Source organism: Canis lupus, chromosome 1, assembly GCF_048164855.1.
Source record: "Canis lupus baileyi chromosome 1, mCanLup2.hap1, whole genome shotgun sequence".
In the NCBI taxonomy this organism is placed as follows: domain Eukaryota; kingdom Metazoa; phylum Chordata; class Mammalia; order Carnivora; family Canidae; genus Canis; species Canis lupus.
In genome coordinates this window covers 26,272,436-26,289,667 of record NC_132838.1, presented here as the reverse complement: position 1 = coordinate 26,289,667, position 17,232 = coordinate 26,272,436, and the positions used below count along the sequence as shown (strand labels likewise).

Sequence of the window (17,232 nt, the reverse complement as noted above, 5' to 3'; positions counted from 1 at the left end):
CAGGGGCCAGAAGTTTTGTGTCGAGAGGCAATATAGTAGGAAGACCATGGGGCCGTGGGTCACACAGAACTGGGCTGGAATTTGGACTCCATTTCCCTGTGGGGCAACCTCTGGTTGCAGTCCACCCTTCAAGGCAGGGTCTTTGCACTGCTGTTCCTTCTGGGAAACCTTTCCTGTGGATCTTCCTGGGCATATCCCAGTCAACATCCAGGTCTCAGCTCAGAAGTTGTCTTCTTGAAGGTGCCCTCTGGCGCTGCCCACCTCTTCCGTTCTCAACACTTTGGCCCATTACCCTTTTTTAATTTTCCTTCTCAGCCCCTATTGCTCTCTCAAATGGTGTTGGCCTATTTCTTGTGGCCTGTTCGCTGTCTCTGACAGAGCTGTGGGCCTAGAGGGGCTGGGAAGCATCCTGTCCGCTCCGCCACACCTGGGGACACTGGCACCACAATACCTTCCTACCGGGTCTCCTACCTGCCTGGCCCGCTGCTGCATCTTGCTTCTTATCCCAGCCTATGTCTTACATTTGCCAGTTTCCACATGGAAAAATAATTGCTAATTACTCCAGTTTTTTATTTAAGGAAACTTCTTTTTATTATTTATTATGCGTAGTAATGAACGTAATGACTTCAATGAGCTTTTTAAATAATTATGTTTTTATCTTTATATATCTGTTCTTTTTTTTTATTATTATAGTACAGATTTCTTTAAATTTTTCCAAAGCCACATGCAGAATTTTGGAATCAAGTGGTACTGAATCATCTCATCCTCCGTGTGGAGCCAACTTTGAATTCAGTTTGGAATTGATACTGGTTGCTCATTTCATATAAGCACACAGGCTTTCCTTTAAACTGATGGCCATAGAAGTCTAAGCACACAGTCTAAGCACAAGTACTTACATGCTAGATCTACTGCACAGCCAGGAGGATAATATCTGGGGGCCCCTAGGCTTGGAGAGACCAGCACCACATTCATGTTGTCTTCTTCCTCTCTATTTTTTCCCCAAACATGTTCACAAGAGGTTAGAACTTTGTCAAACCAAGGTTGAGCATGAGACATCTAAAAGAATTAACTGTAAAGAGAAGGATGTGGAAGGAGCCAGATACTGTTATTAATTATGCCAGGCACCCAACCATCCTGTTTGTATCTCGTAAACAAATAAACAAACAAACAAACAAAAAAACATTGTAACTGTGAGCAATTCGCTTCTCTCTAGGACTTCTTTCTCCAGCTGCAGGATGAGAGTACTAACCAGGTTCTTTCCAAAACTGACATTCGTAGGATTAACTCAGCACATTTTATCACCCCTCATTTCTCCTCCCACAATCACTGACAGCTAATGTGGCTGCGTCCCCATAGAAGGGCAGTTTGCCAAAGTGTGAGGATATGGTTATTTTCAATAAGCTATAGATTATTCTGACGAAGAATAATCCAGGGCCTATTGCTCTCGTCAATACCCAAACAACCCAAAGCATGGCTTTGCAGTAATATAAGCCAAATCTAATATAAATCAACTTCTTCCCTACCACATTATTGATAGACATCAAAGGGAAATGCTAACAGATGGTCATTAGTGATAAAAAGGACTATTACTTTCTTCTTTCACAGACTTTTTAAAGTTGAAACAATTTTATTTCAGAGCATAGTTTATAGATAATGCCAAAATGTAGGCTTTGCAACAAAGAAAATGGTTTGCTTGCTGTTATTTTTATTTTCATATGTAGGAGCCTAAGAGTGATTTCCAATGCCATTTGGCCCTCCATTGCAAAGTAACCTCAAGAAGTCAGTTAAGCCCATCTCAGGCTCCTGATAATAAAAGTAAATGAACTATTGCCTCGCCTTTTTCATTCACCCACACTCACCATTACTTTCTCCCATTATTACAATGAAGAGTCTATCATTGGGCTAATAATGTGTCATAGCATCTTGCTTATATGAAAAATATTAGCTCTGCTGGAAGAGAGTGTCATAATGATGACCTGATTGCTTTAAATTATTTTAGTGGGGCACCTGGGTGGCTCAGTTAAGTATCCAACTCTTGATTTCAGCTCAGGTCATGATCAGGGTCATGAGATGGAACGCCGCATCCAGCTCTGCTTGGGTGTGAAGTCTGCTTGAGAGTCTCTCCCTATTTGTATTTCTACAAATATTTATTAAGCACCTACTGCATGCTGGTCTAGACAATGCATTTACAACCAGGGACCAGAAGGGGTTCCTGATCTAAAGAGGCTAAAGGAGGAAGGCAAAATATGGAAGTAAAAGAAAATGAGGAGGGAAGGAAGGAAGGAAGGAAGGAAGGAAGGAAGGAAGGAAGGAGAAAAAGAAAGAAGAAAGAAAGAAAAGAAAGAAGAAAGAAAGAAAGAAAGAAAGAAAGAGAAGAAGAAGAAGAAGAAGAAGAAGAAGAAGAAGAAAAGAAAGAAAGAAGAAAGAAAGAAAGAAAGAAAGAAAGAAAGAAAGAAAGAAAGAAAGAAAGAAAGAAAAGGAAGAAAGGGAAAGGAGGAAGGAGGGAAGGAAGAAAAGGAAGGAAGAAAGAAAGAAAAGGAAGGGGAGAAGGAAGAAAGGAAGGGAGGAAGGAAGGAAGAAGGAAGGAAGCAAAGTTATATTTTTGGCTTTTCTGCCCCTGACTCTTAGTATGAACTTGCACCAGTGACCAACTTTTAGTCTGTTAACTAAACCTATTCACACAAGAGAGAAAATGCTTCAGCTTCCCTACTTGAATGCCGGACGACCACTGAGATCACTTACATAAATATTTTTCTTTGAGCTCCCTAGCAGACAGGAACTTTATAAATATTTAGTATTATTGTTGCACCTTAGGTACAAGTAGATAGGAAAATTATGATCCTTCTATATTTATGTAAGAAACAACCTATTTCAGACAATTCCTGTTCATGGCAAGCAACTTTGCATTGGTTTGTTAGTGTCTCTTGGGCTTTCCTTTTTCCTTTCTCCTGTCCCCCCTTGCAGTTGATGACCGTGGAAATATAAATAAACTTTGCAGCAGAGGGGAGGAAGGTGAGGAAGCTCAGTATGTGGTAGTCACATGGGCTGAGCTCAAGCTGTGTATCAGAATGTGTGAGGATTCAAAATAAACATGACATTGAAAATTCCTGATTGAAAAGTGTGAGAAAATGATTCATTTTAAGAATGAGTAATTTGGTTGAATGTTCTCTACTTGAGTAACCTTGCTGACTCTCTAGTTTTGTCTGTTCTGTTGCTTTTTGGATACATGTGGTGAGAAGAAACCTTAAAAAAATGGGATTGTAACTGGTATGTTTAGCGCTTGTTTATTTCAAATGGAGTCTTCCAAAATTAATTCACCTGCTTCTTTGCAAATTCTTGTCCAACAGGCTGTCCTCCAAGATTTTAATGGGACAAAATTCCAGAATGATGTTCTCGGAATGCATACATGGGTTATTTTTGGATGGTGGAATTTCAGGTGATCTTTTTAGTTTACTTTCTTATTAATACTTCCCTGCATTTCCTGACTTTTTTCCTTTAAGGAGCAACTATCATTTTTACAAAAACATTAGTTTGAAAAGTAATGAGATTGAGGGGTGCCCGGGTGGCTCAGTGGCTAAATGTCTGCTTTTGGCTCAGGTCATGATCCCACGGTCCTGCATCGAATTCCCTTTTGGCAGGGAGTTTGCTTCTCCTTCTCCCCTGCTTGTTCTCTCTCTCTCTCACAAATAAATAAATAAATAAATAAATAAATAAATAAATAAATAAAATCATTTAAAAATAATAATAAAATTAAAACCCCTTACCACTGGTGATTTCATTCTCCTCTCTGCCATATATGGCCCAAGTTTTTAATGGACTTATGCTTTCTTCTTGCTTTCCTTACAAATTTAAGACAAGCAGTTATACAGTAATTAATTTCCAAATTTAGAAAGTGAATCCTCTGTGCAATTGAGTAGGCAGTTGGTGTCAATTTAGGGAACTCAGGCAGCTTATCCACCACATTTATATAAAATTTTTCTTTTGTGTTCATTTACAGGAGTAATTCAGACCAAAGCACAGTGGTCTCTTGCACATGAATTATGCTAATAATGTTCTGTTTATTGACCTCATCTCAAGACAATTTTATGATTTTTAATATTTCTTGAGCATTCAGGGTGTTTTTATGTCAGTTACAAACAAAAGACAGTAACTTCACATTCAATTATTTTACTTGCTGAAATAATAAAAGCCATTTAAGACTTTCTCTTTTGTGTATCCATGTGTGGTCTTCTTTTCTAATTTTGCTTCAATACTAATGCAGAGCAGAACATTCAACATATCTGGAGACCAAGCTTTCTCCCCACTGTCCAACTTCGTAAAGAGGATGCTTCTAGGAGGATCTGCAAGGGCATCTATTCACTTTTTCTATAAATGTTTATTAAGCACTTATTGGTGCTAGTCCATACTCTAGGCAATGCATTTACAGCCAGGAATCAGAAGCGGTTCCTCATCTATAGAGGCTAATAGAGCATATCCACAGACACATAACACAGAAGTGTTAGAGCTGCAATCATGAGGTCTGGATGGAACCCATTTCATGAACACCACCATGGAGAGGCCAATATTATCTGGCAGAAGTATACGAAGAAAGATCAGAAAATACTTCAAAGAACAGAGGGGAGAAAAGGCAAATGTGGCAGAGTGAGCAATCTGAAAAGCCACCATGATGTGAAACGCTAGGGCTCTCTTTTGAAAATTCTAGAGGTATTTTCATGTGTCTAGAGGGCATGGAGTGAGTGAAGTGAGAATGACAGGTGAAGCTAGATCATTAAATGTTTGGGGTGGGGGGGACGCCTGGGTAGCTCAGTGGTTGAGTGTCTGCCTTTGGCTCAGGTCGTGATCCTGGAGTCCTGGGATCCAGTCCCGCATTGGGCTCCTTGCGGGGAGCCTGCTTCTCCCTCTGCCTATTGTCTCTGCTTCTCTGTGTGTCTCATGAATAAATAAATAAAATCTTAAAAAAATAGAAATAAAAATAAATAGGGAGGTGGCAGGTAGGGGCAGGTTCTAGATGTGAATTTAGGACTCATAGAATCAACCTCAGGAAGCAGATGTAGCTATGTGTTCCAAACTCCTCCCTGCTAGGAATAAAAGTAGGGTCACAAAGCAGGAAGTTTGCCTTTGACTGCTCTGGAAAAATTGAGCTCCCCTAAAATCCTGCCCACTGTGGTGAATATGCCTCACATGGTGCCAAGACCCATTCCTCTTGGCCTCCATGTACATCATTTTGTTCCTCTCTCCACATTCCTGTTCTCCTCATGGTTGGAGCCAGCAGCAACAGCCAAGACCCGGTGCTTGTAGAAACTCAGCTCCACGGTTGCAGCTCTTGCATTTCTGCGTGTCAGTACAGTGCACTCTATTGCTCCTGAAAGTTCAGATTCTTGCCTCAGTTCTTTTAAGGCATTATAGCCCTCTTCTCTGATGCTGGCCTGTGGTCATTGGCTAAACCTGTAGATTTCCATCCCCTCTCTCCTCTTCTCAGTGACCTGAGAAGGTCACTCCTGGAACTCCTGTGGGAAACCCATCCACCTGAAGCTTGCCTTCCAGACATGGTGACAAATGCCCGAACCCTTGGGAGAACAGTTTTGATGCAGGCTGGTAACTCTGGAAAAGCTCTGGAGAAAGAAACAGAGAAAACAGGAGGAAGAAAAAGCAGGCTGACCCTATGACTTGAAGAGAGAACAGGATGTACAGGTGCCTTGTATGGAGCTTCCAAATCCAGAGTAAATAGTACGTATTAGTCATATTCTTCTTACCTCTAATTTTTCATCTGACATCCTCTATTATTTTTCTGTTTTGTATTGTTTGTATGTTTGTAAGTCACCTTAGAACTTTTTTTTTTGAAATAGGGCAGAATGTAAATACATGACTAAAGAAAGTAATTTAGAGTCGCCACATTGAGTAATTTGCGTTCTGAAGATAAAAGTGGTGCAGTCAAAAACACCTTTTGCTAGAACGCTTTTTGCTAACCATGACTGTGGTCGGAACTTGACACAGCAGGGAAAGAGGATTTCAGACTGTAATCTAACTTCCCCATGATGCTTTCCCCCTGACCTATCCCCCGATGGCAACGTAGTTTGGCGGTACTTTTCGTCCCCTCAAAACCAAACCGAACCAAACCTAAGGAGGACGGCAAGCACCAGGGTGCGGACTCCTGGCGTCACGAACCAGGCTCTTCCAGCTGCGGGGCTCCCACTGGGTGAAAGGGTGGGAGCAACGTCCCAGGGGAGATGAACGGAGTCCCTCCGCGGGCTGGGAGGGTCGCCGGCTGCAACGGCGCAGAAGGGCCCCTGCGGGGTATAGGAGGTGTTGAACCGGAGCGCGGGCTGGGACTTAAGTCACTTTCCCTCCACCGAACCCAGGATTACCCCTTTGGATCATCCAACTCCTCCCCCTCTCGGCCTGGCTACACTTGCCGTCTCCCATCAATTCCTCCTTTGGCCGGGGCAGGGGTTCGCTACCCCCGCCCCGCCCCGCCCCGCCCCGCCCGCGCCCTCCCGGAACCCGCGCGCTCGCTCCTTTCCCCGCCGCCCCAGCCCCCTCTTCCCGGCTTCGGCCTCATCCACCCCGCACCGCACTCTTCTCCCGCCCCGGAGCCCAGACCTCGGGGACCAGGGCCGGAGTGCGGAGCCGCAGGTGGACGGGCTGGAAACCCGACGGGGCGAGCGTGCAGCGGAGCGGGCAGCGGAGCGGGTGGGGCCCTCCTCCTCCTCCCCCTCCCCCTCCCCCTCCCCGCGGGCCGAGGGGCGGGCCGAGGGGCGGGCCGAGGGGCGGGGCCAGGCCTCCTGCGCGTCGCCGCCCCCCCCCCCCGCCCCCCCCCCAGCTGCCTCCTCCTCTCCCAGTCGGCGCGACCCAGGTGCCTGCGGGCAAGAGGCGCCCGAGGATGTGCGGGTGGCCGCTGCTCCTGCTCTGGGGGCTGCTACCCGGCGCGGCGGCGGGGGGCTCGGGTCGAGCCCTCCCGCACCAGACCGTCCTCGACTCCCAGGGCAAGTACTGGCTGAGCTGGGGCCCCCGGGGCGGCCGGCTGGCCTTCCGCCTCGAGGTGCGCACCGCCGGCTACGTGGGCTTCGGCTTCTCGCCCACCGGGGCCATGGCCGCGGCCGACATCGTCGTGGGCGGGGTGGCCCAGGGGCGGCCCTACCTGCAGGTAAGCGCGTCCGCTCCGGGAGCCCGGCCCGGCCCGCCCTCGGGCAGGCGCGTGTGCAGGCGCCCCCGGGGCCGCCGGTGTCCTCTGCGGCGGAGGCTGGAAGCCGTCGTCCCCGCCGCCCCGCGGTCCAGACCCCGCGCGCTCCCCTGGGAGGTCTCCCGCACCCCTGGAGCCCAAGGCTCCCCGCTCCTCCGCCGGCCCCGGGGGTTGCTCCGGGAAGCCGAGCCCCGGGGACGTCGGGCAGCTGTCCGTCTGTCCCCAGCGCCCCACTTCACAGGTCCCCCACATACACATCGCATGGGGGGATGTCGCGCATCCCCATTCATCCCTCATGGGAAAGGAGGACGACCCTTCGGGGACCTAACGCGACGGCCCTCGGGGTTGGAGGGACCTGTGACCTTTGGCACTTGGCCGCCTCGCGGTCTAGGACCGGGATCCCGGAACCTAACCAAATCCTTGCTGCCCTGGAGTCCCCGGCGGAGCTGAGGTCAGCTGCCTCATCTGAGAGATGAATGAAAGGTCCCCAAGAACCGTTTGGGAACTGCTGTTCTGGGAGCCCGCTAGGGTGCCCATTCCGAGATCTGCAAAACTTAGAGTTCCCCAGGCAAAATCCTCTATTAAGTGGAGAAACGTTTCACGCATTTTAATAGCTTACAGTCAATTTGACAGCTGCCGATTCGCTTTAAAGAGTGGAGTAGATACCGTTGCCTGTTCATAGACATCTTTATGAATGGGTGGGGGGAAGGGGGGCGAGAATCGTGAGAAAACCAGAACGATTAGGTGGTTAGACATCTTTGTTTATTTGATCTTGACAACCTTTGGACACTTTTCCACAGTTACATAACATTGTGGTGACTATACTTTGTTATTTAAAGAATTCATCCCAAAATACTGCCCTTTGCTAAAAGTTTCTTCTTCCAAATGAAAACTCCTTGGTGTTATGGCATTGTGTTAAGGTTTTAATGATATTAATATCAATGCACCGGATGGATTTCAAAGTGCCTTTCTCAGTAATTTTATTCCTGACTTGGGAGTTTGATTTCCACAACTTTCTGGCTGAGATGCCATCAATTTTAACCCTAATTCTGGCACTAAGAAAATGACAGTAATAAAAACTTCAAAACCATCCTGTTGTCTGTTTTTTTTTTTTCATAAACTAATTCTTTCTTCCCAAAATAAGTATTCTACAACTCCAATAAAATTAAGTTTTATGAGGATTTTTGCTTTGTTGAAGTCATTAATGTATAAATTTCCTCCTGCGGCAGCATTTCGGACATCAAATTTGTAAACCAAGAATTTGATTCCAAATACGGGCCTCACTAGCTGAATAACTGAACTCTCTTCTGATAAGGAAGAAGAAAATGCCTTATTTAAGTACATAATGGAGCCAAGTCTTTTTGTTTGTTTTATGTTTGTTCAGGATGGGGAAGGGAATATCCCCAGTTAATTGTCCTTGCATGTTTCATTGAAAGGGACGTAGAAAATCTTACTATGATAATATCACAAAACAGGATATACTTTAAAAGATAACTTGATACCGTTTTTCCCAAAGAGTAGCATTTCTAGAAAGCCCATCCAATTTGATATCAAATGAAAGACTAGCAGTAGAGTCCTGTTTCAACATGCTATAATTGGCCCACTACAAAAACAGACTGTTAAACTACAGAGTGTTTTCATATTGCTGGTGGTTCTTCATAAAAATTGCATAAAAATTAACTAAGTGCCCCTTGGATAGACTTTGAGCCATAGAACTTTTCTTAAAGTAATCAAGGAGTATCTACCAACCGTGAGATAAACCTTAGGAATGGTCATTTTCTCAATATAGTTAATGAGCAAGAAATAGGATTTTTCCTTCCATTTTTATTCCTAAGGAAATAAAATCCTTATTTTTATCCATAAATGATAATTATTTTCTTAGTGGACTGACATCCTTTACTGTTCCCTTTCCTTAATCCTACTCATTCTAGGACATATAAAATACACTAAAAATTAGGCTAGCCAGTCACATAGAAAGAAAATTGATTAAAAAACCTCTTTAACAAAATGAAAGTCACCAAAAATAAAATGTATCAGTTTAGCTGGGTCATCCAGGCTAGGTGATTTTCCAAAACTTGAAATCGAATCTTCTCTCTAGAAACTATTAATTTGAGAGTTTTCCTACAGTGGTGTGATAAGGATATCCTGAGCAACTATACCAAAAGGTGAATAGGGTTCTTAAACAGTGTATGTGATTTAATTAGTAGACTTTGGGTTTCATGTAATTTTACTCCCAGTGAGAAGAAACTTTGCAAGACAAAGCATTGGCTTCTAGGGTATCCAGGCATGGGCAGCCACTGCCTGTGGTTGGAGATGGCATCAGCCTGCATGATAATAACCTATGTTGACATCTGGGTCACCTCTCCTCCCCTCGAAGCTTTTTCTTCATATATTTTACGTCTTCCTTTCTTATTTAACTTATAAAAACTTGGCCTGCAGATATTTTTTCTATTATCCTGACTTCTATTTTTCTGATTATCTTAAACTTTTCTTTTCAATAGATATTAACTCCTGGATATCTGTGTGAGAATAAATTCAAACCAACCAGTAGAGAATTGTTGGTTAGAATAGGTGCCACAAACCCAAGTGCCTGTAGAGGTCAGATAGCAAGTATAAAAGATTGAAGGGCTTGATGCAACACAACAGATCGTAGAGAGGATTAAGGAAAAAAGAGTTTTTGTGACTGAGTTACTGTTATGTGGGAATGCAAATCAGCTATTGGCAGATCTTTTGTTTTTGCTCTTTTTTTGAGAGAAGATGGAAATTTAGATATGTGTAAGTAAAATCTGATTACGAAATACTGGCCACAATTCAAGTTTGTAGAAAGTGCCATGTAGAGCACATGTATACACAAAGTTTTAGTGTGGTAATAGCCCATGGACAGCTTAATCTGGAGCCAAGAGGGAAAAAGCTAAGGTTAGTAAAGAATCAACCCAAATTATGAAAAACAATGAAAGGCAGAGAGGCAGGTCCCATTTCTCTTCAGGCCCAGCTTATTCTGTACCAAGAAACGTCCAGTGTCCAAGGAGACCTTGCCCATTTTTTGGGTAATCTATTGTATACAGAACACCCTAAAACATGGTCACTTTATATAGTGATGCTGAGTTTGCTCACAGATGTGCAACTTGAGAGGGGCTAGTTGAGGACAGATATCTATTTCACTTGATGTCTACTCCAATTTGAATAGTTGGAATCATCAGAAGGCTCCCTCAATCACTTGCCTGACTGGCAGCTCCTGTTGGTTCTTGGCTGGGGATCTCAGCTGGTACTGTGGTGGGAATGTGGCCACTCCATGTTGCCCCTCAGCTTCCCACAGCTGAGTGGCTGGGGCCCAATGGTGAGTCCCAGGTAGGAACTGGAGAGCAGGCTTTTATAACTTAGCCTTTGAGTCATCTTCGTAGTAGTTGCATCTCACTGGATTCAAAAGGGAACGTAGACTCCACCTCAGTGTCACATCATAAGGAGGTCACAGGGGAATGAAATATGTGAGTGTGGCCATCTTTGCAAAATACTTGCTTCCACAGCCATCCCCACTAATTTATCACAGTCTCCTTCCTAGCACCACCTTTGAGTACATACCCACATGCATCTACTCGCTCTTGACACTACTGAGGTCAGGAGGCAATATTTACTTATTCACCTTCTTTCCTTTTACACACACTCTCTCACACCACTCACAAGGAGTTAGTGAACAGTTAGTTCTCCTATTCCATACTCCTCTGTCAATAAAGACTACTGAAGCTCCTACAACCCCATATTTTTCGGTGGTGCCAGTCACTAATTCAGGGTTGGACCCAATGAGAATATCTCCAAAGGGCTGTGTGACATTTGCTTCTAGGCTTGTGGAGTGAAAAATCAAATTCTGATTTCCTTGCCCCAAGGCAATAGGCTTGGCCACCCTTAAAAGTATGAGGGTTTATGGAAATTTGCTCTGCACAATTTGTAACCCACTGACCCAGTCTGAAGGTAGTTCCTCAAATGATATATAACCAGGTCCAATCAAATGGGGAAAGAAAAAGAAAAGTGGTTGCAAAGTGAAGCCTGTCTCAGTATAATCTATCAGATATACTATTGTGGAGAGGCTCTTACTTGGGGTGATGTGACTCCTGGGATGCTGCTGAGGTCATTTCTGCACTGTCTTTCATAGGATTGCCAGGGGTGGGGGTGGGAAGCAGTCTTTCCTCTTGCATTGGCTTTTGAAAACCTCAGTATTTTGTCTCAATGAATTAACTCTCACTTCCCTGATGGATTCATGTCCTCTCCTTGTACTTTGCCCCTTTTTGACACAGTGCAAACCCACCCCCCACCCCAGCCACTTAGCAACTGTGAGTACCCATTTGAAGCAAATAATCCGGGTTGATGAATGCCTAGTTTGTGTGAATTAGAGAAGAGGGCAGCATTGTTGGATGTGCCTGTTGAATTTGCACAAAAATTGATTCACTCATCCTTTGGGGGTAGAAATTGCTAGTGAATGGAGGCTGAAACATATGTCATCATTTGTTACAGCCTTGCTCCTTGGCTGTCTCTAAAACTGAAACATTTCTGTGATGAGAAATAAGTCTTTAGCAGCAGGGTAATTGCCCATAGGCTGTTCACTGAGGAAGTACTTGGAAATTCTGTGATTTGAAATCACAGAAAACAGTGAGCATTCTTTGTGGTAAGGATGTGCTGCTTTTAAGTACACCCCAGCCAACGGCAACAAAAAAATGTTTGGAAAGCAAATTGAAAAGCTGTAAGGGAAAGATGAAGAGAGTGTACAACCCTGACACAGCTCAGCTGGGGCTTTGTTAAGAGATATTTATAAATCTTCAGATTATGCCCCCCCAACCCAATTTCCAGATGACAGAGGGACCTCTCCAAGCTTCGTGCTTTGTGCATTAGTAATAGGGACACATGAGTCAGTGTAATGCTCGGCACACGATGATACTCTTCAGCTGTGTGGTTCTTCCTGGCATGGCAGATGGTTTCACAATGCCAGCCTGAGGAAGCAGGGCCGACCTAAGAGCCAAGGGAACACTGCACCTGGATTGACCAACAAAGTTCAAGACTTCATACAACCAATGACAAATTTCTGGATTCTTGGAAGGGAAGGGAGAGTCTGCTTCAAAGATCATGAATGGTGGCTTGTTGATTCATTTTTTTGTAATAGAGCCCTATTACAGTAAAGTTGCTGGCAGAAGGAATGAATTAATTATATGAATGTTTTTGAAAATGTTTGATCCGTACAAAAAAAAAAAAAAAAAGAGAGAGAGACAAAATTGTGCATGTGGATGCCTCACAACATTTAAATAGAAAGTTGTTTCTCTAGGAAACCTCTTCCTAAGCTATGTCTTTAAAACTTGTTACATTCTAGAGTAGATCAAAAAAAAAAAGTGCTGCTCATAAGGGTAACATATAGCACATAGCAGAGAATTCTGCAAAAATGACTTAAAATGTATTTTAAGTATTTTGTTAACTGTAAAGTTGGAATTATATATCTAGTGTCATATAAATAGTGTATAAATCAGACTTAATTTGCTATTGAGGTCTTTCCTATTCACCTCATGTAGCCAAAAATTATGAGAAAAACTTTGAACAATTATTGCCTTTACAAGTTAAATATTGCTATTTTGTGTATTTACTTACTGCTCTTAAGAGCTCAGAAGTTCAGGGGTGTCCGCCTGGTTCTTCTGAAGAACATGTGACTCTAGATCTTAGGGTTATGAGTTCGAAACCCATGTTGGGTATAGGGATTGCTAAAAAATGAAAAAACTTAAAAAAAAAAAGAAAAAACTCAAGAGTTCAGTTGATTCCTCTCAAGTTTCCTAAGTTTCCCCACACCCCCAATTTTACTGAGTCTTATGTACCTATTAAACAGCTGCTTGAAGCCGTACGGATCAGCAGCCTGGATTCATTTCCTCTGAGTCCCAATTTGCAGTTCTTTCTTCTCCTGCAAGGAAGCAGTAGCTAACATAAAAACATATTCCAATTTTTTCCTTCATAGTGAAAGAACGTGTATAATAAAATATATCTTAAAACAGATTGGTAAAATAAAGTCATAGTATTTATCTTCCTACTTTTGTCCCACTATAAATGTCATTGATATACATTTCTATGATATGATTTTTCATTCCTCGAGTTCTCCGTACATGCCATACACTGTGATAAGTACTTAAAGTGTGGACTCTCACATAATTCTCACAATAGCCCTGTGAAGTCAACGTCTTATTTCTCCCATTTTATGTATATAAACTTAAGCTCCAGGTCACACAGAAAGGGGATCATTTGTGACTCATATGACAGAGTAAAACACTTACCTATGGGCCATGATTGTTGGAATGTCATTTATTCATTAAACCAATATTGATTGAACTTTTATTGAACAGTTCCAAATCTTAGGGACGTAGCATTGAGTCAGATGAAGTCAGTGGTGTCATGGAACTCACATTTTGGTGGGGGATAAACAAATAAATACATAAAGAAAAATACAAGAAAGTGCTGAGAAATAAAATAGAGTGATGTAATAAGGAGAAATCATGTGGCTATTCCAGACAGTATACTTATAATCAAGACCTGAAGGAAAACAAATGTCTCAAGTCTTAAAGGTTGTCTTTGGAGATTAATCATAGTGTTTACAACTCAAAATATTATATACTCTGAAGAAGATTATCTGGCATGTGCATCAAAGAAGTTAGTGACCTTGAACATAGGACTCTACCTACCTGGAAGAAATATAATTAATGTTTTAACAAATGTGTCTGAACCACATGAGCTCTCTTTTCTGTTTCTGTGGCATTGCTACACAGATGTTTAGTAAGCTCAACTAGAGTCTTTCAAGCTTTGATCTAGAGACTTGGTGATTTTATAGAAGTTTCTTTCTTAATTCTAGGTGTGCATGTTTTTCTCTTATACACTGTATTCTTTCTCATCAGCAGCAATATTAGGGAGCTAAAGACCTTGGAGAAGCTAGATCAGCAAAACATCTGTGCCTGCAGAAGATTTCCATCTTTTGGGCAGTTTTTAAACTAAAACTCAGAAATCTCAGTGTGTTAGATAAAACTAGATTGCTGCCCTTTTCCCCCTGCAAAGTTCATGCAATGAAACTCACTCATACAAGGAAACTCATGGTAGATGAAACCATGTAGAAGCTAGACCTCCTAATACTTTGAACATTCAAGTCCCTTTGGACGGGGCCAAGATGGTTTCATGCTTTGGCAGATTGCAGTCAAGTGATGAACAGCAAGGCTAATAGAGAACTGAGAACTTGGAAAAGATACTTCCTATGCCAGAAGTTCCCAAACTTCTCCACTCATTAGCATCAGTTGGGTGTCTTTAAAAAACTTCAGTGTCCAGGTAACCACCCTCTTGACCCCATGCCAATTAAATCTCATACAATCTCAGGGGGTGGACATAGGCACTAATACATTTTAGTTTCCCAGGTGATTCTGATCGGCAGACATGCTTGGGAACTACTGACCTTATGTGTTCAGGCTCTTTGATGGGAGTCAGGTCAACTGAAACTTGGAAGATTTCAGGCATTCGGCATGGCGATGCAAAGGACAATTCTATACAAAGCCATTCAGAGTGGTTTTGAAGTTTGGTATTTGAAGCAAGGGCTATCATATGTTTGGATACTGACAATTGTCTTATCAAATAGAAGAATAAAGTGGATTTTCCTAAAATGGAAATACTTCTGAGATGAGCTTGACAAAGTTATTGATAATTCTAAGTATTTTTTCATATTTACATGTTGAAACAAGAGTAGCAATGGAAGGACTGTGGGTAGTGGTGTATTTCAACATATGCTGAGCCAGAAATCTCTCTCCTCATAGCTATCATTTCTTTTTTTTTTTTTTTTTTTTTTATAGCTATCATTTCTATACATCTTTTGTCAGTTGGTTCTAGCTGCTGTATTTCTAGGCAACAGGAATATCTGCCCACACAGAGTCTAAAATTTGTAAGTTATATATGGCTACAGGGCATCAAAGGAACATTAATAAATGAAAGTTCCAGATAATTCTCAGCATGTATTTAAGCCAAGAGAAATGAGAAATGTTCTACTTTAAAATCTTTTATTAGAATTAACAGTAATACAATGGACTTCCTTTGTATTTGGAAAAATTCTCAAGTGTCTTTCTAATTATGTAAATAGATATCTTCTCCTTTCCTCCCTCCATTCCCCAAATTACTAATAAGCACTGAAATGCCCTAAAGCTATCACTGCAGAAGGGAGAAAGAGGAAAAGTAGCGGGAGTGGTAGATAATTAGTATTTTACTAGGGCATGGATGGAACATTTACAAGTTGGTGACTGTCAGCATTGCCACATCTTCCTGAGGTACCAGGAACAACAGTTTCATGTGCTTGGCAGGTCATCAAAAAATGCCTGCAATATAACTTACAAGCAAGAATTTTTGGTGTTTATCCTCGCACTTCTTGCTACCTATTGGATGTGTGGTCCCTGGAAAACTCCTTAGCCTCTCTAAGTGACCGTTAACTTTATGGAGAAGAGACTCTTGATATCTAAAGAATATCTTAATACCTTAAGCAAGGTATATGGCACATTGAAAGTGCTTGAATACAAGAGATTATGATAATCAAGCAATCAGTGAAATGTCAGAATTATCAGGAGATGACATGGAGACAAATATGGTAGCTTTTCAACTTGGAGAAAAGGTGTCAGCTAAATGTAACAATGGGGGATATTGAAAATTTGAGGAAAAACTGTAAGCAATTGGTTTATGAATCCTTTGACATCATTAATGACTAGAGACCAACATGGTTTCAATAAACACAGTGATACTGACAAGACTGCATTTTCTTTTGCATTTGATTTGCTGGACTTGTAGTGGGAGTATTAAATAAATGGTATATCTGAATGACAGTAAAATAACTGGCAAGGCTTCTCATTTCTTGTATGAGGTGGACTACTAAAGTTGAATTAGGCATAATCATAGATATTTAAACATTCAGACCCAAAATATGTTGATAACAGACTGGCTACATTAGACTATGGGATGAGGACTCAAAGACAGTGATATATTCACATAATGAAAGGAAATTAAAAGTTAAAAGTTCACTGAGAATACAAATAGAGTAAACACTTGGTTAAAAAATTGGTTGTGTATATATGAAGTGTGGAAAGTTGAACTTAATGGGAATTCATATGGAAACGTTCTAAATATTAGGTCATTTTAAACTCAGAATATGTGCTGGCTAAACACAGATGCAACATTAGCCTATAAACTCTACTGTTTACATCAAGGGAGGTAATAACAACAGAGTACTCTGTACTAGGCTAATCATATCAGAAGATAAGTTCTAGAATAACATTTTTAAGAGATCTTAAGAGAGGATTACAAACATGACTGAAATCTCTGGAAGTTGGGGTTCCCTGGGTAATGGGAAACAGCTGTCAATGTTTTGCCTAGAGAAAGAATGATTAGAAAGATGTGATCAGGGATCCCTGGGTGGCGCAGCGGTTTGGCGCCTGCCTTTGGCCCAGGGCGCGATCCTGGAGACCCGGGATCGAATCCCATGTCGGGCTCCTGGTGCATGGAGCCTGCTTCTCCCTCTGCCTATGTCTCTGCCTCTCTCTCTCTCTCACTGTGTGCCTATCATAAATAAATAAAAATTAAAAAAAAAAGAAAGATGTGATCATCGTTTTTGAAATAGTGGACAGTACTCCTCAAGAGTACAGGCTCCAGAAGGAAGAAAAAAGACTCAATTAATATGTTAAAGGGTAGAAGATTTTATTTAGCTCAGTATAACAAATGCATTTCTGATAATGAGAGGTCTTAAAATCAAATGCATTGCCTTGTGAAGTTGTAAATTCATGAGCTTTTCACTAAAGTTATTAAATACTGTGTAATCATTTCTTTAAAAATATTTTTGGGAGGGGCACCTGGTTGGCACAGTTGGTTGAGTATCGGACTCTTGGTTTCTGCTCGACTTGTGATCTCAGGGTTGTGAGATCGAGCCCCGCATTGGGCTCTGTGCTCAGTGGGGAATCTGTGTGAGATTCACTCTCACCCCTTCCTTCTGCCACTCCCGAGTTCTTGCTGTCTTTCCCTCA

At 42.2% G+C, this 17,232-nt stretch overlaps 1 protein-coding gene across 3 annotated transcripts in view; it reads left to right on the top strand.

The window, feature by feature from the left end:
- Nucleotides 1-6,829: 6,829 nt before the first annotated feature.
- MOXD1 (monooxygenase DBH like 1) overlaps nucleotides 6,830-17,232 on the top strand; it is a 95,620-nt gene continuing 85,217 nt past the window's right edge. For 2 of the 3 annotated variants that reach the window (XM_072823778.1, XM_072823773.1), the window contains exon 1: nucleotides 6,830-7,144. In XM_072823778.1, coding sequence (XP_072679879.1) covers nucleotides 6,881-7,144 — 264 coding nt within the window. In that variant the 5' untranslated portion in view covers nucleotides 6,830-6,880. The remainder of the gene's footprint in view (nucleotides 7,145-17,232) is intronic. The other variant, XM_072823766.1, reaches the window with a different exon arrangement.